Here is a 27316-nt window from a genome sequence, read left to right on the forward strand (position 1 = left end):
AACTCTTTCTATATATTCTAATTTCTTATTGTACTCTGATTTTTCACCAGCTTCAAGCCCACGAGCCTGTCACTGACATGTTGGACGTCTTTGATATTCTATAAATCTGGTTGTAGAATAATTTATACCCCATTTCTCTTTAAATCTTCTGCGTAGTAAACTTTATATCCTTCCCCCATGTTTTCTTGCACTTTTCCCTTTCCATTTAGTCACCGGTGTACATGTAATCAATATTCCTTCTCTTGCATGGTATCAACCAACTCTCTTCTCTTGTAAGGTTACCAATATTCCAATCCTTAACCCTCCAACTTCTTTAGCCATAGTCGTGACCCTTTGTATATTTCTCATTGCTGTTGATTATGGAGTACCCTAATCCTATTGCATTCAATTTAATGTTTGTATATTCATTAAGTATTATTTTATATTTGTTTCCTTTTTATTATTATGGCTTGCATAAATTTGTTAATGATTTTATATCATGGATAAGGAAGTTGTCATTCTGTTGTTTTATCAAATCGATCCTTATTTTTATAGGTACCCTTCTGTCCAATGGTAGGATCAGAAGTTTACAGCTCAGAAATTAAGAAAACAGAAGTGTTGATGGAAAACTTCAGACGTGCAATTGGGCTAAGAATAAAAGAAGTCAAGGAAGTTTATGAGGGTGAAGTTACTGAGCTTACGCCTGTAGAAACAGAAAATCCTATGGGAGGTAAGTAAACCTATTGTTCTTAGGTGCTGTTTAGAATATTTTATAAATTCAAATGACATACTGTATTTCAATGTGTAAATACTTTATATGTGAAGCATTAATAGAGCTATGGAAAGGATATTGATTGGAATAACACTAAGAGTCGGAAAAAGAGAAACGTAGATACAAGAGCAAACTAGTGTAGAGGATATTCTAACAATATGTAAGGAAAAGAAATGGACATGGGGAGGACATATGAGGATGGCAGATTATAGATGGACAAAAAGAATAACAAAATGGGTCCTAAGAGATTGTAAATGCAGGGGAAGGAAAAGGAGATGATGGATTGACAAGCTAAGAAAATTTGCGAGTTTAGAATGTCATAGAAAGACCATAAACAGACGAGACTGGTAGGACATGTCTAAGGCTTTTGTCATGCAGTGGACTAGCAATGGCTGCTGATGATGATATGGATGTTATGTATATGACAGATCTATATTAATGTTACTGATCTTAAGGTATTTTATAGTCTTTATTCATTACTTTCCTCACTGGACTATTTTTTTCCTATTATAGCATCCTGCTTTTAAAACTAGGGTTGTAGCTTAGCTAGTACAGTAATTATAATTCATGTAATAGTATAATGATCCGGTTTTGTCGTAATTTCTGTGTCTATAGTAATTGAGTTGAATTGTTGGTTACTAGAGTTTGGTTAGAAACCTTTATGGTAGTGTTTATTACTGCCACTTCATTACTTTTTTTTTTTTAATATCTGTCATTCAGGCATTTACAACCTCCTACCAGGCTCAATTTTAGCTATACATCATGTGCTTTTCAGCTATTGAAGCTTGTAGCTGACCTCACTTAAGTTTCCCATGCTTTACTTTCGATATTTCTTTCTTGTTGTTTAGTTATAGTGCGCCTTGAATTTTATGATTGCTACTGTATGATTACCTTTTATTTTTAAATATTAAACTTAGCCGGTGAATATATAATAGCTGACGTCTCCGACGGCTCGACAGAATTCAAAAACTCGCGAGCGATCGCCATGAAGGTAGCGGGTGTGCCCACCAGCGCCGACTATCGGCCAGATACCGCATATACATGTAAACAGCTTCAGTTCTTCTCTGTCGGTTTCATCGACATGTCGATTCCACTCGCTGTTATGACCTCGAGTTTTCTACCGAATTGGTGAAGTACTTGGTTTTGGTTTTATTGCTTTCGCCGTGTTGGATTATTCAATACTATCCTCAAAAGAAATGCTTTTGAAAGGAGAGTAAAAGTGTTTTGCCCTTGCTCTTTTATCTCTGGTTTTTTTCCATAGAGTAAAAATGGCCGACCCTTCCCTTAGTGTACGGAAGTGTGTTTTAGGCTTTTAGCAATTATCTTATCACGTTATAAATTGTTGTTGTTAATTATAGATTTTCCTCTATATATTTTATATCTCACCCGCCTTTATTAGGCCTCTTCGATTAGCTTTCCATTTATACTAAACATCAAGATAAATTTTAATGTTTTGTTTATATGCGGCCTTACCTATTCCTCCCCTAGTCCGAGAGTAGGCGGTCCTAACCTGGAAACCGAAGTTAAACAACGTTGAGCTCATTCAACTTTTATTTTCGTTAAGTTTAAATCATTTGCTCTGTAAGAGTTATTGAATGAATATTTTTTAGTAGATATTTTATGAAAGATTTTCTTTGAATAGTCTTCGTGCTGTTTCAAAGATGAACTAACGTTTGGTTTATTTATGCTACGCAGTTTGCGCTCTATCGTTACGATAGAGAAAGAGAGAATCACGGTTTCACTTTGCAGAAAGAGTAAATCGATTTTGACGTTTTGTTCATTCTTCTTTCAAACTGAAATGTTTTAAATACTAACAAGCGAGTAACGTTGTTCTCGAGTCAGTTTTTTACTCTCGTCCCAAGTCTCTGTACGGGGAGAAAGGATAAAACGTTTTTAGTTTTTATTCTCGTCCCAAGGCACTGTACGGTGAGAGATTGAAAACGTAGTTTTTAATGAACTAGTGTTTAGTCTCCTCCCCAGTCACTGATCCTTTTAACTTTATATATTTCCGTTTTATTCGATATATATGTTTACTGATTTTTGCTTGTATTAATGTGCTTACATTATACGACTTATTTCGCAATTATAACCTTTTGATGTAGGGGAGAATTGCGTGCTTCAGGTAGAAATCAGTTTTATTAATGCCTAATGTGAAATTATTGAAAAATACGATTTCAGTGAAGTAAGTGCAAAAACAGAAAATCGTAGTGATAAAGTGATAATTGCGCAAAGTGTTTTTTTTAGTGTTGCGACCGAGGGTTCGTCTGTTCGTGCTTGTCGTTCACCTAGTCCGAGACCTCTTTCAGGCTCCCATGCTACCAGGGAGAAGTAATGTCGTAGGACTTATGGGGACGAGAGGCTTTAACCAACGAACAAACGTTCCCTCTATGGTATCGGGCGTGTCTAGCAAGATCGCCCCTACCATAAGACGAGCGAGGCTGTTTTTCTCCTCGTCATCCGAAGGCTTCTCGCAAAAGAAATCTTGGAGCAAAGTTTCTAGACCCTTAAAGCGGAAGTCAGTCCATTCAGGACAGGTCCAGCATCCTGGCTGTAGCCATGGGGACAGCTCTGACCCTTTGCAGTCGTCGGAAGACGGTTCGCCTATTAAACGCAAGCGTAACACGGGGTCCGAGGGTCGCGGTAAAGGCAATGTTTTGCCAACGCAGACGTTACCGTCGTCTCGGCCCGTCCCAACTCCTGTTGATCCTAAATGGGTTGTCCTGCAGGACATGCAGACTAAGCTTGCCTCCCTTATGGAGAAGTATGACGTTGAGCAGGTTCACGATGAACCTTCGCTTTCGAGTCGCCGTTACACTAAACGAGACTCTGGCTGTCAGCCGCCCAAATGAGCAGTTACTCGTCCGTTTGACGTTATGAAACGTGATGTCGGTAGTTTGTCACGTCAGTCACGTGACTTGGATCCTTACTCGCTGCAGTCCCGTGTTGACGTTCAGCCGCTGCCGCAGCCTCGTGTTGACGTTCAGCCGCTGCCGCAGTCTCGTGTTGACGTTCAGGACGTTCGCCAACCAGCTCAGTTGCCTTGTTTTGACGTTGAACGTCAAGCACAGCAGTCAAGAGTTGTTTTAACTGCTCTATCTAGGCAGTCAAGGCAGTCTCGACTTGACGTCGAGCGTCCTCCCGCACCTGTTGTTGTTGCTGGTCAGTCCTTTAAGTAGTTACATGACGTAGCGTCCTTGACTGCTACTGATGCTCCTTTGCGTGTGGACTCTGCTTGTCAAGCATTGCCACCACGGCAGGTCTCTCCCTTGCTTGAGACTCGGCAATTGTCGGACGAGGTTCCTTCAGATGAGGAAGTTGCTGATCCCCCTCCTACTGATATTCCCTTGGGGACTCTGTCAGACGGAGAGGAGCCTAAAGCTGCTCAGCCCTCTATGGACTTTAAATAAATCATGCTGATTTTTAAGGATCTTTGTCCGGACCATTTTGTAACTGCTACTCCTCGTTCGCATAAACGTCAGAGTTTACACTAGGCCTAGCTACCTCGAAGCGGTTGTTTTCTAAGCTAGTGCTCTCTCGCTCTTCTAAGAGAGCTTTACGTTTGCTAGGCGACTGGTTGATCACCAGGAGGAGTTTGGGGGAGACAGCCTTTGCTTTCCCTCCTTTTAAACTGGCTTATAGAGCGAGCGTCTGGTATGACGCGGGAGAAGTTCTCGGCTTGGGAGTTCCTGCCTCTGCCCTGATAGACTTCTCAAGCCTCATAGACTCTCCCTGGCGCCTGGCCATGAGACGCTCCAAGATTTTATGGTCGGCTTCAGAGCTAGACCATCTCCTGTAAGGAGTTTTTCGAGCGTTTGAAGTTTTGCTGTACAATTATGTCATGCATAAACAAGGCTATCAGGGATGGCTCCAATGATCTGACAGCCACGTTCTCTGCAGGAACAAGACTATCAGGGATGGCTCCAATGATCTGGCAGTCACGTTCACTGCAGGAGTACATAAGATGCAAGTGCGCTCAATGTGTTCATTGTCAAGACAAACTTCACGATGAAGTCTACCAAGCTGTCTTGACAGCATTAAGGGAAGGCGACTGGATGGTCTCTCTCGACCTTCAGGATGCATACTTCCACATCCCGATTCATCCAAACTTTCAACTACATCTGAGGTTTGTGGACGGGAAAGTAATGTACCACTGTCGAGCACTGTACTCCGACCTCATTCCTGCTTCTCTTGTTTTTACAAGGCCCTTGCAAAATGTAGCAAGCTTTCTACATTTTTTGAGGATTCAGAGCCTCCCTTTATTTTGACGACTGGCTAATCAGGGCGTTCGTCATTATATCGCTGTCTGGAGAGCCTCTAATGGACATTAGACCTAACCAAGGAGCTAGGTCTCATAGTGAACGTAGAGAAGTCGTAACTTACAGTATCCCATCCCAGACTATTCTTTTTTTGGGAATGGAGATACAGTGTCTGATTTTTCGACCCTTTTCGTCTCCCGCAAGAATGGAACAAGCTCTGTTAAAAGTCCTTCACTTGCAAGAGAAAAACAGTTGCTCTGTAAGAGTTTGAACTAGCCTCGTGGGAACTCTTTCATCGCTGGAGTAGTTTATCTCTCTGGGGAGACTCAACCTATGCCCTTTCCTATTTCACCTAAACATTGGAACAAGGAGAAGGGCTTAGTGAGTATCTCTTTCCCAATCTCCAACTCAGTCTAGACATGTCTGACTTGGTGGGACAGCAACATCAGACTTCGAGAAGGTCTTTCTCTTGCGATCAAGAACCCAAACCATGTGTTGTTTTCAGATGCATCGGATTTGGGTTAGGGAGCTCCACTGGACAGTCTGGAAGGCTCGGTTCCTTGATCCACGGATCAGAAGGAACTCCTTTTAAGGCAGTAACATCTCTCCTTTGGCGAGATTTGTGCAGAAATGAATGTCTTGGCGGACGGCCTCAGCAGAAGAGGACAAGTCTTCTCCATGGAGTGGACGTTGCATAAGACTGTGTGCGAGAAGCTATGGATGACATGGGGTCTACCCACCATAGATCTTTTTGCTACTCTCTCTGACAAAGAGGCTCTCGACTTACTGCTTTCCAGTTCCAGATCCAGAGGCAGCTCACATAGACGCTTTCCTGCTGGACTGGTCTCACCTGGACGTTTATGCCTTTCCACCTTTCAAGATCCTAGACAAGGTGCTGCAGAAGTTCACCTCTCACGAAGGGACCAGGTTGACATTGGTTGCTCCACTCTGGCCCGCGAGAGAGTGAGTAACAGAGGTACTTCAATGGCTGGTAGACGTTCCAAGGAGTCTACCTTTAAGGATGGATCTCTTACGGCAGCCACGTAAGGAGTCTTCATCAAAGCCTCCCCGCGCTTCGTCTGACTGCCTTCAGACTATCGAAGGACTCTCAAGAGCTAGAGGATTTTCGAAGGGGGCAGCCAGAACGATTGCGAGAGCTAGGAGAGCATCTACCATCAAGGTCTATCAGTCGAAGTGGGAAGTCTTTAGAGACTGGTGCAAGTCATCATCCATTTCCTCTTCCAGTACCTCTGTAGCCCAAATTGCAGACTTTCTCCTACATCTGAGAAATGTTCGCTCCCTCTCAGCGCCCACTATTAAGGGCTACAGGAGCATGTTGGCGTCTGTGTTCAGACATAGAGGCTTAGATCTGTCCAATAATCAAGATCTCCTTAAGTCCTTCGAGACCTCTAAGGAGCGTCGTATGGCAACTCCTGGATGGAACTTAGACATGGTCCTAAGGTTCCTAATGTCCGACAGGTTTGAGCCATTACATTCAGCCTCCCTGAAGGATCTCACCCTGAAGACGCTTTTCTTAGTGTGCTTGGCTTCGGCTAAAAGGGTCAGTGAGATCCATGCCTTCAGTAGGAACATCGGCTTTTCTACAGATAAAGCCACATGTTCACTTCAGCTTGGTTTTCTTGGCCAAAAATGAACTGCCTTCTCGTCCTTGGCCTAAGTCATTTGATATACCTTGCCTGTCAGAGATCGTAGGCAACGAGCTTGAAAGAGTGCTGTGTCCAGTTAGAGCTCTGAAGTTTTATTTAGCTCGGACTAAATCCTTACGAGGTGGATCTGAGGCTTTGTGGTGCTCAGTTAAGAAGCCTTCATTGCCTATGTCAAAGAATGCTTTGTCATATTTTATTAGATTTTTAATCCGAGAGGCTCATTCTCTCTTGAGTGAAAAAGATCGTTGCTTGCTTAAGGTTAAGACGCACGAAGTAAGAACTATAGCAACTTCTGTGGCCTTTAAGCAAAACAGATCTCTGCGAAGTATTATGGACGCGACCGTTTAGAGAAGCAAGTCGGTATTCGCGTCATTTTACTTAAAAGATGTCCAGACTCTTTATGAGGACTGCTACACACTGGGTCCATTCGTTGCAACGAGTGCAGTAGTGGGTAAGGGTTCTACCACTACATTCCCTTAATTCCAATATCCTTTTAATCTTCTCTTGAAATGTTTTTAATTGGGTTGTACGGAAGGCTAAGAAGCCTTTCGCATACTTTTTGATATGGCGGGTGGTCAAATGTCATTTCTTGAGAGCGCCCAGATTAAGGGTTTTGATGAGGTCCTGTTGTATGGGTTGTCGCCCTATATACTTCAGCTCCTTGGAGTCTTTCAGCATCCTAAGAGGATGGCTGGGCTTCGTGAGGAAAGCGGACTAACAAGGCAGAGTAATCGTTAGAGTCAGCTTCCTTACCAGGTACCTATATTTATTTGGGTTTTGTTATGATATAACTGTCAAAAACTCTAAGCATATACGCCGTAAACTGTATTAATACTGGTCTCTACCCACCACCATGGGTGTGAATCAGCTATTATATATTCACCGGCTAAGTTTAATATTTAAAAATGATATTTTGATTATAAAATAAATTTTTGAATATACTTACCCGGTGAATATATAAATTAACCCTGGATAGGTACGGTGGGTCGTTTGCGACCCCGAGCGTCAAAAAAAAACAGGTTTTTCTCACGTGACTCACCCCTGTGACTGAATTTGTGGGTGATCGACCTGCAGGAGGTGTCTCCCCTACACGCTCTAGTAGTGTCCAGATGTGCATTGCTGTAGCTGTACTCCTTCCCCGATTTCTGAGACGCATCGGGGTCGTTCGCGTCCGAGTTTACCCTTCTGAGGTAGTTTGCATAATTATCAAAGTTATTACGTATTATGAAATTGTCGTAGAATGGTGCAACTTGTATAGGTTATCAGTTGTGGAAAGTCTTGGTGGATTGTTTGGCTACCATGTGCATGTTTTTTTTTTTAGTTAAAATGTCGTTCATCACCACGAGGACCATTTTACCGCGAGTGCCCCTTTTTAATTTTTTTTCATTTTTTTGCCAAGTCATTTTTCCGTAAGATATTGCCAAATAGTGTCGTAAAACTTTTGCTTGTTTAGTGTTGGAAAGTGTGTCTAGATGATCTGGCTACCCATGCATGACTTTGTTTTTGTCAGATACGACGTAGTTATTGGTATATTGGGTATTTAACTGCGGTTACCAATTTCTGTTTTTTTTTCAATATTTGTAAAAATTACTACGTAGTAAGGAATTGCCGTATATTATTCATTTTTTTTTCATGTTTATGTGTTAGAAAGTGTGCCTTGATGGTTGGGCTAACACGTGCATGTCTTTTTTTTTATCTGAGATGTCGTATATTAGAATGTCGGGCATTTTACCGCGAGTGTCCCTTTTTAATTTTTTAAAATTTTTTTGCCAAGTCATTTTTCCGTAAGATATTGCGAAATAGTGTCGTAAAACTTTTGCTTTTTTAATGTTGGAAAGTGTGTCTAGATGATCTGGCTACCCATGCGTGATTTTGTTTTTGTCAGATACGACGTAGTTATTGGTATATTGGGTATTTAACTGCGGTTGCCAATTTCTGTTTTTTTTTTCAATATTTGTAAAAATTTACTACGTAGTAAGGAATTGCCGTATATTATTGATTTTTTTTTCATGTTTATGTGTTAGAAAGTGTGCCTTGATGGTTGGGCTAACACGTGCATGTCTTTTTTTTTATCTGAGATGCCGTATATTAGAATGTTGGGCATTTTTCCGCGAGTGCCCCTTTTTATTTGTTTTGCATTTTTTTGCTTAGTCATGTTACCGTAAGGAATTGGCAAGTAGTGTCGCAAAACTTATATTTTTATAGTGTTGGAAAGGGTTTCTAGATGATCTGGCTACCCATGCCTATTTTTTTTTTAGCCAGATATGGCGTATATATAAGTATGTGTTCGATTTTCCTGTGATTGCCATTTTTTCGTTTTTTCCCATTTCTTTCAAAATTACTACGTACTAAGGAACTATCACAGAGTAATATTTCATTTATATGTTTATTTGTCGGAAAATATGCCTTGATGGTTTGCCTAGCACGTGGCTGAAATTTTTTTTTTCTGAAATGCCGTATATTAGAATGGCCATTTTTCCACGAGTGCCCCTTTTTATTTGTTTTGCATTTTTTTGCTTAGTCATGTTACCGTAAGGAATTGGCAAGTAGTGTCGCAAAACTTATATTTTTATAGTGTTGGAAAGTGTTTCTAGATGATCTGGCTACCCATGCCTATCTTTTTTTTAGCCAGATATGGCGTATATATAGGTTTGTGTTCGATTTTCCGGTGATTGCCATTTTTTCGTTTTTTCCCAATTCTTTCAAAATTACTACGTACTAAGGAACTATCACAGAGTAATGATTCCTCTAGATGTTTATTTGTCGGAAAATTTTTTTTACTTTTTTTTTGATTGAATATCATCAAATTTTTTTAGCTAAAATATTGTTTTACATTTTTTTTTTCGATTTTATTTCCCTTCAAAAAAAATTTTTTGGGTCAGAATTTTAATTTTATAAACGTAAAATATTCGACAATTATCCAGCAACCCACCATACAATTTTTATGCATATCCAATATTAATTAGATTAGTAAATAACACCTTGAAATTGACATACCCTTCCTACATTTCAAGTGGCAGATTAGGGAGTCTGAGTCAGTGTGGTTGGCGGCCATTTTGTGGACATATCCGAAGCGTAAGCTGCCCTATCTATATATATTCTTGTTCCCTATAGAATTTGTGATATTTTGGTATATTTTTACCTGCATAAATATCATATTATATATTAAATATATGTATTTTTTTACGAAATTTCCAAGTACTCAAAAAATTACCTTTAGATATGGCCCCTGATATAAATGTAATTTACAAAATAATGAAGATTTTTTTACATATTTCTATTCTAGGATAACATATGTTTATTCCCTAAAAAAATTAGCCACTTCCTATTTCATTTGGGTACCCAAAAAAATTCATGAAATTTGGACAATTTTTTTTGGCCAAAAAAAGTTACCCTTTTTTTCTCATTTCAGATCTTCACCTCCATGGGTCTGACTTCATCCAAAATACATCAAGATGTGTCCTAAACATTCAAGAATCAATTCCTAAAAGGATTTGTGTATATATGTATAAACTTTTTTTTTATGAATTTTTATGTCAGGTCTTTTTTTTTTCTACTTAATTTTTTAAAATATTTATAATAAATAGTTTTTCTGCAGATGAGTAGTATTTATCTTTACAGTTGTTTTAAGCATTCATTGAAGTTTTTTTTGGCAAAAGAAAAAAGGAGGTTACTGCAAAAACTGATTTTTCAAGAATTTTTTTTGGCGTCGGGGTCGTTCGCGTCCGAGTATACCCTTAAAGGGGTGTCCGAGGACCGTACCTATCCAGGGTTAAAGGCCCCCCCTTCCTCCCCGATAGAGACCCAGTGGGATGAGAAGAACTGGAGCTGTTTACATGTATATGCAGTATCTGGCCGATAGTCGGTGCTGGTGGGCACACCCGCTACCTTCATGGCGATAGCTCGCGAGTTTTTGAATTCTGTCGAGCCGTCGGAGACGTCAGCTATTATATATTCACCTGGTAAGTATATTCAAAAATTTATTTTATAATCAAAATATCACATTTTTTAATCTTCTCTAAGACTTTATCTGCCTGTTTTTTAAGATGAAAGTTAAAGGCCATAGATGACTGATATCAGAAAAACCGTATTTACTTTGGTACTGTGTTTGTGTATTTGTGGTTTATCAATAACGTCCTTAGTACAGGTAATTTGGTTGTCTCCTACATTAGACCTTACATGGTGCACTGCAAGCATTACTAAATGGTCTTTGCCATGCTCATTTTTCCCCCATCTGTGGTGGATAATGTGGGAGGGTGGGCTGTGACACCCTAGCAGTACCAGCTGAACTCGGTTGAGTTCCTTGTTAGGCTGGGAGGAACGTAGAGAGTAGAGGTCTCCTTTTTGTTTTTGTTTCTTTGTTGATGTCGGCTACCCCCCAAAATTGGGGAAGGGCCTTGGCATATGTATGTATGCTCCTTTTTCCCCCATCTGCATCCGGGTTTTAATCTTCCACATGTCTTTTGTTATTTCATTTCTTCCATCTTGTTCATCTTGGAACTTCATTGTACTGCTTTGGGGTTTGCCCCAAATACACTTGGGTGTTGAATGGCTTTTCGGCTCGAGCACTGGGCTTTTGACCCAAATTCCATCCTTACATTAAGGCTATAGTTCTCTTGTTTGAGGGTACACTCGCGCTTACTATTTCTATCTCGTTTCTCTTCCTCTTGCTTAGTTGAAGTTTTCATAGTTTATTTAGGAAATATTTATTTAAATGTCATTGTTCATAAAATATATTATTTTTCCTTGTTTCCTTTCCTCACTGGGCTATTTTCCCTGTTGGGGCCTCTGGGCTTATAGCATTTTGCTTTTCCAACTAGGGTTGTAGCTTAGCAAGTAATAATAATAATAATAGCATGTGTTTGGAATATTTCAATGAGTATTTTAATGGATAGTTGAATGACAGTGATCTGATTACAGTATTGGATGTGCAACATTATTGGTAACTGATGCATTGTATCTTCAGAAAAATAGTTTGATCTACATGAATACAAATGCTATCCTTTAATAGGATTATGATTCCAGCAAATCTGGAAACTCCACTGATTAGGTTTTAAAACAAAGTTTGTTCCAACACAAAATACTTACCGAGAACTACTTTCTTTTGGAGTCACTTGTGATCTCTCTTTCTCGACCAAGGTTTTTCCCGCCGTTACCCCCCTACTCCGCTCTCTACATAGGCCTACCCCCGCCGCCAAGGAATGCGCCCTGAAGTCAGGATTAGGGCAGGTCACTGCTTCTCTGGGTCATTCTCCTCATTAAGTTCCTTGGTCGTGAGCTGTGCACAGCTCACTCTCGTCTCTCTCGATCCTTTGTGCGCGTTTGTGTTCCACGTGTTTCCAGCGTGAGGACTTGTGTTTTTTCGCAGTGCGTTATTCTCAAGTGTTACAGTGCGTTCACCCTGTGTGTATCCCCAGTGTACGTATAGCTCACTTAGTGTTGTACCATTCATGTGCGCCGTTGCCCTGGGCCTAGAGCCGGAAAGTCGTGTGGGGCTTTCCTCTCAAAGCCAGAGGTAGATCCTCACTCCCTTTGTTCCACGTGTAGGGGGAAAGTTTGCTCCTCCGCGGATACGTGTCCGGAGTGCGTAAGTTGGGATGATATCCAGTGGGTACGCTACGGTACTAAAAAGAAGAAATCTTCGAAGCGTTCCCCCAGGAAGATTAGTGTCGTATCTTCGTTACCATCGGCCAGTGATCGGTCCGACGAAGCCTCGGCTTCTCCGTCTCCTTCGCAGAGGAGAGGACAAGAAGCCTCTAGTGTTGTAGAAGGTCAAGGCGTTCTTCCCAGGGAATCCAGTGCGAGGGAAGAACCAAGGGCGGGCCCCTTTAGGGCTAACGAAGGGCCCGGTAGTGCTTCAGGTGAGTCAGGCCTTGTGATGGGGGGCCACGCGTCCTCTGAAGACCCCTTATGGGGCAGTGTTGTAATCTCAGAGTCCCCTCCGCCCTCGTGGGCCGGTGCGTCGGGCTCTCCCCCGCCAGGGGACAGCCAAACTAGAGTTCGCTGTCCGAGTAGCGATGCCTTCGGATGGAAGCTACCGAAGACGCCAGGGAGGTCACCGCTGAGAATGGACGTGACCCTGGACCCCTGGCCCCCTAGCATGGAAAGATTAGACTCTGTGCTGACGATCTCCATGGCGGTTCCCGAGGACTTTCTCCAGCCTTCGATCTCGGGCACCCGGCGTCGGGGAAATTCCCCCGCGGATCACGCTAACAGCCGTTACGCGAGAAACGTGGCGTCGTCGGACTCGTCGGAAGTAGACTCATCTTCCGAGGAGGAAGTCAGGGGGAAGCGTCGCAGGAGAAGAGAACTGTCCGAGAGCGAACATTCCCGCTCTAGGTCAAGGTCGTGGCCTAGCAAGAAGCGCTCCCACTCCCAATCTCGTAAGTATAGGAGAAATGTTTCTCCCGGAGGCGCCTGGGTCTGCGTACCTTCAGGAGAGTCCAAGATGCTCCATTCACCAGACCCTCGATCCAGCGAACGTGCGTCTAGGCTGCCGCTCTCTATGCACAGCCTAGAACCGCGCGATCTGGCACGCAGGAAAGACCTCTCGCAGAGGCATAAGTCCTCGAGGCCTCCGGTTCACCCCGCCCTGCGGGGGGAAACGCGCTTCTTTGCAGGCAGCCTGGCCGAACCAGCCCAGCTGGTGCGGCCATCGAGTAAGAAGGAACGGTTCCCGTTGTCGGGTCAGCCCACCGGGACCGTGACCTCCGCTTCCAGAGCCTTAGGGCAACCGAGGGCCCTCCCTGAGCCGGTGGTACCCACCTTGCAGCGGGATCCACCCTCTTACGGAGCTCACTACAGTTACAGGACGGCCCCCCTGGACCCAAGGGCTGGACGACCGGTCTGCCGAACCAGCAACCCGGCGCCCCCACTCCAGGCCGAGGCCTCGGCTGACGGAGGGGAAGCTTCCCCATCGGAGGACTCCGCATATAGAAGAGTGGTGGGCCTCATCAGGAGGCACCATGGGATTACGGAACCCTCGGCTCCGAAGGGGGATTCCTGGAGGTCAAGCCTCCTGAGGATTACCCATCACGCCACCCTTCCGAAGTCTTCCCTGGCCCTTCCTCTTGCCCCAGACCTGGTACTAGGGCAGGAGTACATAGACAACTTGGTGGCCAGCAATGCAGAGGCCCCCAAGTCCCAGAGTGCCTTAAAGCGCAGGGGAAAGTATACATTCCGGAAGGGCGGCGCCCAGGCCCCTGTAGAGTGGACCCGGCCTTGGACATCCTAGGACAAGGCGGCTCAGACGAAAGGACCTCTTCAGCCCCAGTTTCCTTCTCTCCTACGGAAGCCGCCATGATGGAGGAGATGTCTCGGGACCTAGTTAACGTCTCCTCATGGCTGGACTGGTGGGCCTCCACGTTAGTAAACGTACAAGCCTCCGTCGACCCCGAAGATCCTGAACAGCAAAGCCTCCTGACGGACCTTCTCACCTCCGTGGGGAAAACACTTAAGTTTCTCTCGTACCAGGCGCTCGCCCTTACGGCCAACTGGGTCCTACGGAAACGAGACACGGTCCTAGCTAAGGTATCTAGGAGGATTCCGGACAGAGAGGCCCGAGCCGTACGTAGCCTTCCCTTGTGGGGTGAGTCACTATTCCCATTAAAAGAGCTGGAGAACCTGATGGAGAAAGTGTCTAAGAAGAAAGAGGCCAACGTCCCCAGACCTGCGTCGTCTAAAAGGCCTCCATACAGGAGGGCCGCCTCAGATAGCGCCGTGACACCTCAGGCCGCCCCCAGCACTTCGAGGAGGGACGCCCCCTCTTCCTCCTGGACAACAACTCCTCAACCCTCCCGCAGAGGAGCACCAGCTTCTTCCAGCTCCTTCAGGTCGGGTTACTCCTCCTCTAGGAGAGGCAGATCAGGCCGCCCCTCTAGGAGAAGGTAGAGGGAGAGGCCCCCTACTCCCGCCCAAGCCTCGGGTTGGGGGATGCCTCAGACCACATTGGCAAGCATGGAAGGCACAAGGAGCGGATCCTTGGACGGTGTCCGTCCTGAAGGAGGGCTACAGGCTCCCCTTCCTAGCGGATCCACCCCTTCTTATTTCAGCCAGACAGACAGAATGGTTGGCCCCCAGAGACCCGATGAAAAGGGCCACCCTTCAAGAGGAGATTTCCTCCATGTTAGAGAAGGGTGCCATGGAAGAGGTCCTTCTCCCAGGCCCAGGCTTCTACAGCCGCCTGTTCCTGGTAGAGAAAGCAACGGGGGGGGGGGGGGGGGGGTGGAGACCCGTGATAGACCTGTCGGCCCTCAACAAGTTCGTCAAGAAGACGGACTTCAAGATGGACACCCCAAAATCCGTCCTGCTGTCCTTGAGGGAGAAAGATTATATGATGACTGTCGACCTCAAGGACGCATACTTCCAGATCCCTGTCCACCCGTCGAGTCGGAAGTTCCTCCGGGTGAAATGGGGTTCCCAGATCCTGCAGTTCAAGACCCTTTGCTTCGGTCTGTCGACGGCCCCTCAAGTGTTCACGAGGGTCTTCGCGACAGTCTCAGTGTGGGGTCACGAACGGGGTATCCGTCTCACCAGATACCTGGACGACTGGTTGCTCCTTTCCACCTCAAGGGCCCTCTTGGAGGAACAAGGGAGAAACCTCCTCCAGTTTTGCAGGAATCTGGGAATCGTAATCAATCTGGAAAAGTCAAACTTAACACCATCCAACAGAATGGGATACTTGGGGATGACGTTGGATACCGTGCAGGGGAAGGTTTTCCCCTCGGAGGACAGGATACGGAACCTCAAACACATCATTCAACCGTTCCTGTCAGAACGTTCCAGGAGGGCGGGAGACTGGCAGAGACTGATAGGTCACCTGGTCTCATTGGAGAAACTGGTTCCCCAAGGGAGGATGAGGCTCAGACCCATTCAATGGAACCTCAAGAGCCTCTGGTCCCAGACGGACTCGCGGAAAGCGTTAATTCCAGTCCTTCCGGACACGAGAACCTCCCTAGAATGGTGGCACTGCCAGTCGAACTCCCTCAAGGGGATGCCCCTCGGCTCCAGTCCCCCCGAGTACCTCCTGTTCACAGACGCCTCCAACCAAGGGTGGGGGGCCCACCTTCTGGAAGAGACAGCACGAGGTACCTGGTCGGAGAGCGAAAAGCGTCTACACATCAATGTCTAGAACTAAGAGCAGTCCAGAAGGCATTTCTTCACTTTGCAAGTCGTCTAAAGGGAAACACCGTGGCGTTAATGTGCGACAACGCCATGGTAGTGGCCTACATAAAGAAGCAAGGGGGCATGAGATCGAAGGAACTGTGCGACCTCGTCATAGACATCCTACATTGGGCAGACGAACAGCAAGTGGTGCTGCTGGCAAGGTTCATCCCCGGGAAGAAAAACGTTCTGGCCGACGGCCTCAGCAGAATGGGTCAAATAGTGGAGACAGAGTGGTCTCTACACCCAGAAGTAGCCAGACTCATCATTCAACGCTGGGGCTCCCCGGTGATGGACCTCTTTGCAACAAAGCTCAACGCCCAACTACCGGTCTATTGCTCCCCGGTCCCAGACCAAAATGCAGCCCTAGAAGACGCCTTCCAGCACAAGTGGGACAACCTGGATGTGTACGCTTTTCCCCCCTTCACGTTGATAAGACAGGTACTCAACAGAGTAAGGGCCTCCCGAAACCTGAAGATGACTTTGGTAGCGCCCTGGTGGCCGGAGAGAGTGGTTCGCGGACCTAAAAGACCTAGCGAGCCAACCACCTTGGCCTCTGCCCGCCAGATCAGACCTCCTGCACCAACCGCACTTCTTCAGGCTCCACGACAACCCTCTCTCTCTTTGCCTTCACGCCTGGAGACTATCGAGCGGTTCCTGAAGAAGGAGGGGTACTCCGCCACCACAGCTAAGAGAATGTCCCTATACCTGAGGAGATCCTCGACCGCGGTATACCAGGCGAAGTGGGCCTCTTTCACGAGGTGGTGCTCGGAGAAACACATTAGACCTCTTAAAGCTTCGGTCCCGGACATCGCTGAGTTTCTGGTGTATCTTAGAGATAAAGTGGGAATGTCAATTCCAGCCATTAAAGAAGTTCGAGCCGCCTTAGGCCAAGTCTTCCTCCTGAAGGGCATCGACCTGGGGACCTCGAGACACATAGCGATGCTGATCAGGAGTTTCGAGCAATCCTGCCCCCCTCAAGCTAGGAGAGTGCCCAGGTGGGACCTAGCCAAGGTCTTGAAGATGCTAAGTCGTCCCCCTTTGAACCCCTGAAAGATATCGGGGACAAGGATCTCACCCTCAAGACCGTCTTCTTGCTAGCCTTAGCTTCGGCTAAGAGAGTGGGCGAGATCCATGGTCTGTCTTACGACGTTTCGCACTCCAAAGGGTGGAAGGAAGTGTCCTTCAGGTTCGTGCCCTCCTTTGTGGCTAAGACTCAGAACCCAGCAGTCTGGGACCCGAGGTTTGAAGGTTTCTCAATTCCGGCCATTCCCAAGACGGGCATTACGGAAGACTTGAAGTTATGCCCAGTACGGACGCTCAGAAAATACCTGGAAAGGACAGCTCATCTCCGACCAGATATCAAGAACCTCTTCGTTTCCACAGGTGTTAATAGGAAGCAAGTTTCCAAGAACACCATTTCCTTCTGGCTGAGACAAGTCATCGCTAGAACCTATGAAGAGGATAAAATGGCAGTGCCAGGCACTCCCCGGCCCCATGACATCAGGGGTCTGAGCACCTCCTTGGCCTTTGAGAGAAACATGGCGGTGGGGCAGATCCTACAGGCAGGCACTTGGTCGCACCAGTCGACCTTTACTGCCCACTACCTCAAGGATTATTCAAGGAAATCCTTGGACGGGTTCTCCATTGGGACAGTCATTGCCACCCTCCAAGCTGTGTAGCGGTAAGGCCAGAGGCTGTCCCCAACGATGAACACATTCTTCGCAACTACATCCGGAGGAAATCGTCGGAAGAAGTTTTTAAGAGGTAAGTCTTAGATAATAGCGTAAGGTTGCGCAGTTACCCTCACTCCCGCACTCTGATAGGCCCCCGCATTCCATAGCCCTCTAGGCCCTACGTGCCGAGTCAAGTGTCAGAATAGCACTCCCGCCTCCTAAAGTATAAGTCTCCAAAAGAAAGTAGTTCTCGGTAAGTATTTTGTGTTGGAACAAATAAAAAATTTTAAGCAATTTTTATTTTTCCTAACATACTGACCGAGAACTACTTTCGGGTAATGGCCCTCCCTTCCGTCCACGAGTGCCATCCTTCCATTGCCAAGTTGGGCTATACGACGAACTTAATGAGGAGAATGACCCAGAGAAGCAGTGACCTGCCCTAATCCTGCCCTCAGGGCGCATTCCTTGGCGGCGGGGGTGGGCCTATGTAGAGAGCGGAGTAGGGGGGTAACGGCGGGAAAAACCTTGGTCGCGAAAGAGAGATCACAAGTGACTCCAAAAGAAAGTAGTTCTCGGTAAGTATGTTAGGAAAAATAAAAATTACTTTAAATTTTTGATGTTGGTTTTATTAATGGGAACCCCCTTTACCAAGCTCTCTGATTAGCCTCTCGACTTTAACCACCGAGGTGTACAGATGTACTCTTGTTGCTACTAAACTTGGTTAATAACTTTCTTCTTTCTTTCCAGTGTAATTTATTGATTTGAGAATGGGGAAACCACATCTGGGCATGTCCTGCCCTGGCGTTCCTATCTGTAAATGTGGAACATTTATGAGTTCAATGGATTCCCACTCATTGTGTCTGTCTTGCAGTGGCCATGACTGTAAGGAATCCTTGCCTTGCAAGTAATGTAAATTGTTGCTTGAGTAGGGCAAGAGGAGAAAAAAGAAGGCTAAGCGTGATACTGTACTACTCCTCCAAGGTCAGCCTTGAAGTCGAAAAGTTCATTAAACTACTCTCTCCTTCCTTTAGTACTTAGCTTCCAAACGTTCTCTGTCACCCTTCTCTCGTGGGGTGACGGAGACAGACAGCAACTTTGAATTAACGTTAGAGCAAGCTCAAAATGAGTTGATCTTGCTCAGTTCCCTTAGAGAGGCAGGCAGTTCCCAGCTGGTTGATGTCAGGATGCCTGAAAACTTTAAATCAATCAATCAATCCCAGCTGGTTCGGACTTAGCCTTACAAATTTTCAGATGATAACGACGAGGAACAATGCCATAAGAACGTTGTGGCCGTCCTTAGGGTTAGAGGGCATCCCGTCAGAGGAGAGGCTTCTGTCAGCTTCAGCAACTGCTAAACATAAAACTTCCTCACCTGTCATCCCCTCTCCTGCTGCGCCCACATAGAGAAGGCTGATGTAATCTCCACAGGTCTATTAGAGACCTCGGAAAGTGTGGTTTATGACATCCTCACCACTGCATTTACCTTGCAAGCAGTGCTTTGACTTTTGCCAGGTAAGAGTAGGAAGCACCTAATCCAATGTCTTCAACCTCCTTTTTTATGAAACAAAAATAATTCACCCCTTAATGAGGCTAAGAGGAGAGGAATCCCATAGTACCTCTCAGGGGGGCCGGTGTATGCCTCTCCAGCGAAGGGTGCCTCACCCTCCTAAAAGATTGTCCTTCTAGACTGTCTTGGTCCTGGATAAGATATTTTTCCTAACTTTTCAAACCTTAGTCCTTTAAAGTTTACTCCCCACCTCGCCTCTCCTCAAATCCTAGGGATGGGTCCTTCAAAATATGTCAAATTGGCCCATGTGGGAGAGCAGGTTAATCCCTCTTCTCGCTCACACTCCCGCTAATTTCCTGCACAGGATGCTTTGGTTCTCCCAGGTGGATTAGCAGAGCTAATTTTACTCCTACTTAAAGGACTTTGTTTGTATAATTAGGAAGATAAAAAATTACTTATAATTTTGGATTTTTTGTAACTACAAACTTGAGTCCTTTAATCTCCGCCTCAATCCAACCTGTAATTCCTAAGCAAAGGTCAAAGCGGCTACTCAGGGAAGTGGGGTGGGTAACTTTCCCGCCACCTGTTGATAACTTATCAACACCTCGTTATAAAATCTTAACAGCTGAGTTCCCAGCTTTGCTGAAATCTTACTCCTATTAAAGGACTCAGTTTGTATAGTTAGGAAAAGTGAAATATTACTTTTAAAATTTATGATTTTGATTAAATGGTTTTTCACCCACTTTTTTTTAACAGGTTATGGTAAAACAGTGAGCCATGTTATCATTGGACTTAGGACAGCTAAGGGAACAAAACAATTGAAGCTTGACCCAAGTATATATGAAACTTTACAAAAAGAACGAGTGGAAGTTGGAGATGTTATATATGTCGAGGCCAATTCTGGTGCTGTCAAAAGACAGGGCCGCTCAGATACATACGCCACAGAATTTGATTTAGAGGTATGTAAAGGGAAGAGTTTATTCTAATGAGTTTTCGTTTCATCCTTTATCTTTTTTTTCACAGCCATCAATTCTTGCCTTCCTTATATCTTTAATCATCAAGTATCTAATTGGTTACCTAATCAATTTAGGATGGAGGTTTGCAGTGATGAAAAGCCTGAGAGATTTTTTGTAGTCATTTAATTCTGTTATTTCATTACCAGGTTGTTATGGGCTTAAGTTTTAATGAATAAATAGATATAAATCAGCTAATTACAGATCAGTGAAGTGTCATCAGACGTGCAAATAATTTTAAAGAAAACTAACAGTAATTGATTTACTGTATATCTTTTGTTGAATCAGTGTTGAATTTTGTTTACTACTGACTGACATCCTGCCAGAATATGTTTTAAACAATGTTGCTGGTATTGTTTTTCATCTTCCATAAGCTTCACCTCATTAAGGAACTTAACCATATCTTCTAGTGGTTGTACCTCTATATTGCACTTTACATGGTACATGATATGCAGTGTCGGATTCCATTTTTGTGCCATAATTATTTTTATTATTATTACTATTTGCCAATCTACGACTCAAGTTAGAAAAGTAGGATTCTACATACCCAAGGCCTTCAAGAAGAAAATCACCCCAGTGCAAAGAGGAAATGGAGAAATAACAAATAAACTATACCGTATAATTATGAGAAACAAAGAAAGAATATAAAATATTGTATGAGTAACAGTTTTAAAATTGATGTCGTGCCTAAACTGAAACGAGACTTATGTCAACCTGTTCAACAAAAATGTATTTGCAACCAGTCTGAATTTCTGAAGTTCTACCGATTCAACTGCCAAATTAGGAAGAGCATTCCATAACCTGGTTGCTGCAGAAATAAAACTTCTAGAATACTATGTAGTATTGAGTCCAATGATAGAGAAGGCAAAACATAAATAAATTTCTTACAGGATGATACAGTTTTGGAAGATCTAAATGCAAATGATGGTCAGAATTATAAAAAGGTATTATGCAATATGCACAAAGAAATGACTGAGCAACCATGCCACATATTAATTTAGGGATCAGGAAAGTGGAATATAATAGACTACAGGTTTTTGTCCAACAAATTAAGATGCGTGTCAGCAATCGGAGAAGAGACAGGTCAATGCTCAAAACATAGTTGATTGAAAGAATTAGAACACTTCTTAAGAATAGAGTGATTACTAAAATCCCTATACATGACAAAGTACTTACAACATGGAATCTTTTTAGAAAAGCTAGATACCTAGATTAATAAACTTTCATGTGAAGTTTTTGAATATAGCAGTTGGATGAAATGTAAGTACTGTACTGTACAGTGATAATTTAAAGAGAAAGATGGTAACAATAGTCAGTTTACCTTAACCCTCTACTGATCCTGGCCTTTACAAAATTGCTGTCAGGTTCACAAGCTGCAAATTTATTTACGGTGAACATTGATGTAATGCATCAACCTACTTACGTTGAAGTTTTATAGCTTAGGATAGAAGAGAGACTTTAGCTGTGGTAAGCAACTCTTCTTTAAGGACACTCAGAAGTTAAACCATTGTTCATCATGAGTCTTGGGTAGTGCCATAGCTTCTGTCCATGGTCTTCTATTGTCTTGGGGTAGAGTTTTCTTGCTTGAATACACTCAAGCACACTTTTTTTGTCTTGTTTTCCTTTCTCTTGTGTTATTGAAGTTTCTATTGTTTATATATGGAAGATTTTTTTTAATGTTACTGTTTTTATAAATTTTTATACCATTCATTACTTCTCTTGTAGTTTGTTTTTCTTATATCCTTTCCTTGCTGGGCTATTTTTCCCTGTTGAAGCCCTTGGTCTTATAGCATTCTACTTTTCTAACTAGGGTTGTAGCTTTGTGAATTGGACAGATAAAATAGTGGAATAGAAGGAGGTATCATCTAGGTTAATATGGGTTAGGTTGGGTAGTGAATGTTGGGCTTTATAAGTGCGTATGGGTCAGGTTGTGAGATAAGTGAACAAGAGTGGAATTAATTCTGGAATGAATTAACTAGGTTTGTAGAAAGACTGGGTAAAAGGAATTATTTAGTTTTGATGGGTAACTTGAATACCAGAGTTGGTGCTGGAGAGGTAGAAGGTGCCATAGGAAAGTATGGTGTACCAGGAGAAAATAAAAGACTGGTAGATGTGTGTGTTGCACAAGAGCTGGTTGTAATTAGTAGTTTTTTCAAGAAGGGAGATAATAAGTATACATGGGTAAGAATGGTAGAAAGGGCATTAATTGATTATGCCTGTTATGTTACCTCCTAATATTAATGTTAGCCTATCTTTGGGTGCAATGTACCTGGGCGTTGTTTTTTCTTCCTTTGAAATAAATGAGAAACCTGACATTCGCTTCCAAAATATGGTGGTCTGTCAGCATTGAAGATGAGTTTTGGTGAAATTTGTGCTTCATCAATTTTTTTTTCAGTTGTGTGAAAGCCTTGGATAACAATAGTAACAGTAGCACTAGCTCCTCTCTCAATTTTACTGTCTTGCAAGCTAAGATACTTTTTAAATTTTATTAATCTACCCATGACTAGTGACAAATGAAGTCTCTAGCACTAGCTCCTCCCTGAATTTTAATGTTTTGCAAGCTAGGATACTTCTTAAATTTTATGAAACAACCCATGACTAGTGAAAAATGAACTTCTTTTTCATTAGTGTTTTTCATGCAAGTCTTCAAACTAAGACTTGACCTTCTCTTGGATCAGCATTTGGTTCATAGGAATCCATTCGTGCAGTTGCTTTTCTATCCAAAGAGATAATACCGTATATTTTCATGTAACGGGCAAAATGGATTGTAAAAGGTTTAGATGACTGAGCCTTTTCAGTAACACATTGAACAATGCGGTCTTTGTCGTGAATGATGGTTGACACTTTTTATTACTATTATCCCCTTTTCATCTCACCTTATATTTAATATATCTTGCGTCAGTATTGCATGACGCTTGGATTCAATATTTTTCTTGGAGCCTGGGCTAAAATAATGGAAGATGGTCAAGATACAACTGGGTATTTTCAACTTCTACGTACAGCACATTGAACAAGTAAGATTCGTAGGTGGTAGGACTTCCATCTGACACAAGCGGAAAGTTGTTCAAGAGTCATTGCTGTGATACTGTATTTTTTATTACTGTATTATGCAGTAAACCTTGTTTAGAGTTATTAATGAGATATTTTAGCTTATTCTTATTTTATCTTGCTTTCACAGATGAATCATTAAGCATATCAGGCTAAGAACCCTTTATGAAATCATTTTTCGACTATGAAATTATTGTTCGACTTAACAAAGTGACGAAGACAATAGAACTTCAGTTGAGATAAAGTACACGTTTGACCCTGTACTAAACACCCTTGAGAAGGATCGAAATAGAGTTTTCGGGTGTAGAGTACTATATGTTTTCCTTTATACATATTTTTAGTATTTTCTATGTATGCTATGGATACTACTACTATTTTCATATTGAAAATATATATTTATTAATTTTATGAATAGAATTTTGTTTAGTGTTGTTTTTAAGACAATTTCATCTTTATTGTGTGATGGAAAGTCCAAAATAAGGTCATATAAAACTGTAATGTTAATTTTATTTTTGTATATATTTAAGGATTGGTGACATGAATTCAAAGGTATTACTGTACTGTATATGCATTTAAAGGAATAATTTGAAATTTATACATATTGCTAAATGTAGTTTGTGAAATTCTAACCATATAAGCATATTTATAGATTCTGTTTTACATCTTATCTTTATAATGACTTAGTAAATGATTCATTAGTACTGTATTCATGATTGTAACAGTTCGTCATATTACATTATTACGGTTGCTCACTTTTGGCAACGACGAGGATGCTCCATAACGCAAAGCTAACACACCAAGAGACACAAGGATGTAAAGGGAAAGTGAAAGGGAAATACGTGGGTAACACGCGGTAAGCACGAAGGATCGGGGGACACAAAGGGTCGCACGAGGTAAGAGAGAGCGCGGCGAGATGTTGATCACGTCGCGACCAGAAACTTACTGACGATTCGACCTGAGCTAACACGCTGCCCGACCCCGGGTTGCCTCAGGGCACGTACCACACTGCCAGAGGTTGACCCCGTAGAAAACGTGAAGAGGGTAAACTACTGTATACAAAAAGCTGGTCGGTTAGGTAGAGTTAACCAGTAACTCCTAAGAAGGTAGTTCTAGGTAAGTATGTTAGGAAAAATACAAATTACTTAAAAATTTGTGATTTTATCAGTAAAAGTTGCACTGTTTATTGTCATTGGAATTATCCTATGTTTTATGTTTTTTCTTTTGATTTCTATTAGGCTGAGGAATATGTACCTTTACCAAAAGGAGATGTACACAAGAAGAAAGAGGTTATTCAAGATGTAACACTACATGATTTAGATGTTGCAAATGCCCAACCACAAGGAGGTCAAGATATAATGTCAATGATGTCACAACTAATGAAGCCAAAGAAGACTGAAATCACAGGTAATTCATCGTATAAAGATGTTTATGCATTGATTTTGAAGGTCATCTGCACTGATTTATTTTGTTAGTAGTTGAGTTTTTGTTAGCTTTTAATTATGATATACTTTCCAGTGAGAGAATTTTGTCATCACAGTTCTTATGTGATTAAATCTTTTGCCCATTCTATTACAATGTTTAGAAATGGGGCTTGTTAGGTTAAATGAAGTCTCCCTCTCGTGATTTATAGAAAATAAAAACGCTGGTCCTCACCCATAAGAAAGTTAAAGTTGGTGTTTGAAAAGTCAAGGGTGTGGTAATAAAGAGGGGAAGAGAAATTCAGTAGCTTGATGATGAAGGGAAAAAAGCCACCAGAAATACAGGCAATGCAAGTGAAGAATGAGGAATGGCTGCCTAAGACAGGGAGGCTCCTATTATGCATTTGAACAGAACAATGGCGTAGATAGAGAAGAACATTGAGAAATTGGAACTTAAGTATTATATTTTTCAACTAATGAATTCCTTATTCTGTTTTCAGAAAAGTTACGATTAGAAATCAACAAAGTGGTTGACAAATACATTGATCAGGGCATAGCTGAGTTGGTACCTGGTGTGCTTTTCATTGATGAAGTACACATGCTGGATATAGAATGCTTTACGTTTTTACATCGTGCCCTTGAATCCAGGATTGCTCCCATTGTTGTCTTTGCCACAAATAGAGGTCGATGTGTCATCAAGTAAGTCTCGAGAATAGTGGTATAGTTTTTCCTTCTGAAATTTTAGGCAGTGCACAAATTATAAAATGTTGCGTGAAGAGTGGTTGTAGATAAAAATAATCCTTCAGCAGCATAACAGGTTTATTATATGTAGTGATGATTAATTGATTTATAACATAGAAATTGATTAAAGTAATTATTGAAAACTATATTTTCTGTATTTGGGAATTGAAGTTCCCAGTGAACTATTGTCATGGTAATTAACTTGCATTTGTCCTTTCAAGGAATTTGGTAACTTAGAGGATTATGGAGGGTAATGTTTTCTATACAATATTATTTTTGTGACTACAGTATTTCTTTTCTTATAAGTTTGGTTTATTTGATTATGGTGTCATTTAGAAAATTAGTATTATTTCTATGAACCTCCCCTGATATTCGTATTACGCTTTCCAAAAGCTCGTTTTATTAACATTTGCCCCCAAAATAAATAAAAAAATCACATTTTCATTTCTTTCAAAAAAGATACATGCCCCTAGTAGAGTAATGAGCAAATCTAGTGATTAATGATGAGTAGCACACTAGAAGTTACCCATTCTTCAGTTTTCTTCGTCGCATTGTCTCGCCAAGATTTCTATCGCCCCTTCCAGATTGTGATAACTTTTTTATTGCATATACATACATATACCAAGGCATTTCTCCCAGTTTGGAGGGTTGCCGACATCAAACAAATGAAACAGAAAAGGGGACCTCTCTTCTCTACGTTCCTCCCAGCCTGACAAGGGACTCAACTGAGTTCGGCTGGTACTGATAGGGGTGCCACAGCCCACCCTCCCCTGTTATCCACCACAGATGAAGCTTCATATCGCTGAATACCCTACTGCTCCTACCTCCGCGGTCATCCAAGGCACCGGAGGAAGCTGCAGAGCCTACCGGAACTGCGTCACAATCGCTCGCCATTCATTCCTATTTCTAGCATGCTCTCTCTCCTCTCTCACATCTATCCTCCTATCACCCAGAGCTTCCTTCACTCCATCCATCCACCCAAACCTTGGCCTTCCTCTTGTACTTCTCCCATTCATCACCTTCTTTAGCAGACAGCCATTTTGCATTCTCTTAACATGGCCAAACCCCCTCAACACATTCAAATCCACTGTAGCTGCTAACTCATTTCTTAACCCGTTTCACCCTCACTACTTCGTTCCTAATTCTATCTACTCGAGATACACCAGCCATACTCCTGAAGAGTATGTGGTTGCAGGCATCCAACCACCCAGCAACCCTGTTTTCAGTGCCCAAGGAGGTTGTGACGAACCTTGGTTAGTGGCTGGGAGAAGAGAGCCTGTTAGCTGGAACCCCCCTTCAGGCTCCCCCACAATTCCTTCTGTTCTCGGATGCTTCTCTCCTAGGGTGGGGTGCTTACCTAGGAATGGAGCAAATCTCGGGCTAAGGTCATTCACATCAAATTTCCTGAAGATGAAACCAGTGCAACTAGCGTTACTCCCCTTCTCAAAGACTGAAGGGTCATCCTGTGGTGCTGATGAGCAGTGACTCAATGGTAGTGGCCTCTCTCTCCAAATAAGGAGGCACAACCTCTCCTGCTCTGCCAACTGGCAGTAGAGATACTCAGGATGGTATAGCCCAAAAGCAATTTCCCTCCCGGCGAGGTTCATTCCCGGGAAGAATAACGTCATTACTATCCATCTGAGTTGATCAGGGATGCCAATTGGTTCAAAGTGGTTTTTGCTCTCTCCAATGGCGAAGAGATTTGACTTTGTTGGGTTCCCCATCTCTAGACATATTTGTCACTCACCTAAATCACAAACTCTCGGTGTAATGCTCACCAGTCCTAGAACAAGCTGCAGTAATGGAAGATGCTTTACAGCACCCATGCGATGGACTGGACTTTTACGCTCTTCCGCCATTCTGTCTGATTCGTCAGACATTGAACAGAGTCCGAACATCCGAGGGAGTCAGAGTAACGCTAGTAGCTCCAAAGTGGCCAGCAGCAGAGTTGTATTCAGACCTGCTAGAACTTCTCATGGAAGTTCCAAGAGAACTTCCAGAATTGCCAAACCTACTATGACAACCACACCTGAGAAAGTTCCACAATGCAATGCATTGCTTGTCACTTCATGGCTGG

At 43.0% G+C, this 27316-nt stretch overlaps 1 protein-coding gene across 1 annotated transcript in view; it reads left to right on the forward strand.

Moving 5' to 3' along the window:
- Positions 1–27316, forward strand: part of pont (pontin) — a 59639-nt gene that overhangs the window by 12940 nt on the left and 19383 nt on the right. The window contains exons 3-6 of the mRNA XM_068356870.1: positions 535–709; positions 19776–19978; positions 24316–24484; positions 24999–25197. Coding sequence (XP_068212971.1) covers positions 535–709; positions 19776–19978; positions 24316–24484; positions 24999–25197 — 746 coding nt within the window. The remainder of the gene's footprint in view (positions 1–534; positions 710–19775; positions 19979–24315; positions 24485–24998; positions 25198–27316) is intronic.

Source organism: Palaemon carinicauda, chromosome 33 (assembly GCF_036898095.1).
Source record: "Palaemon carinicauda isolate YSFRI2023 chromosome 33, ASM3689809v2, whole genome shotgun sequence".
NCBI classification, from domain to species: Eukaryota; Metazoa; Arthropoda; class Malacostraca; order Decapoda; family Palaemonidae; genus Palaemon; species Palaemon carinicauda.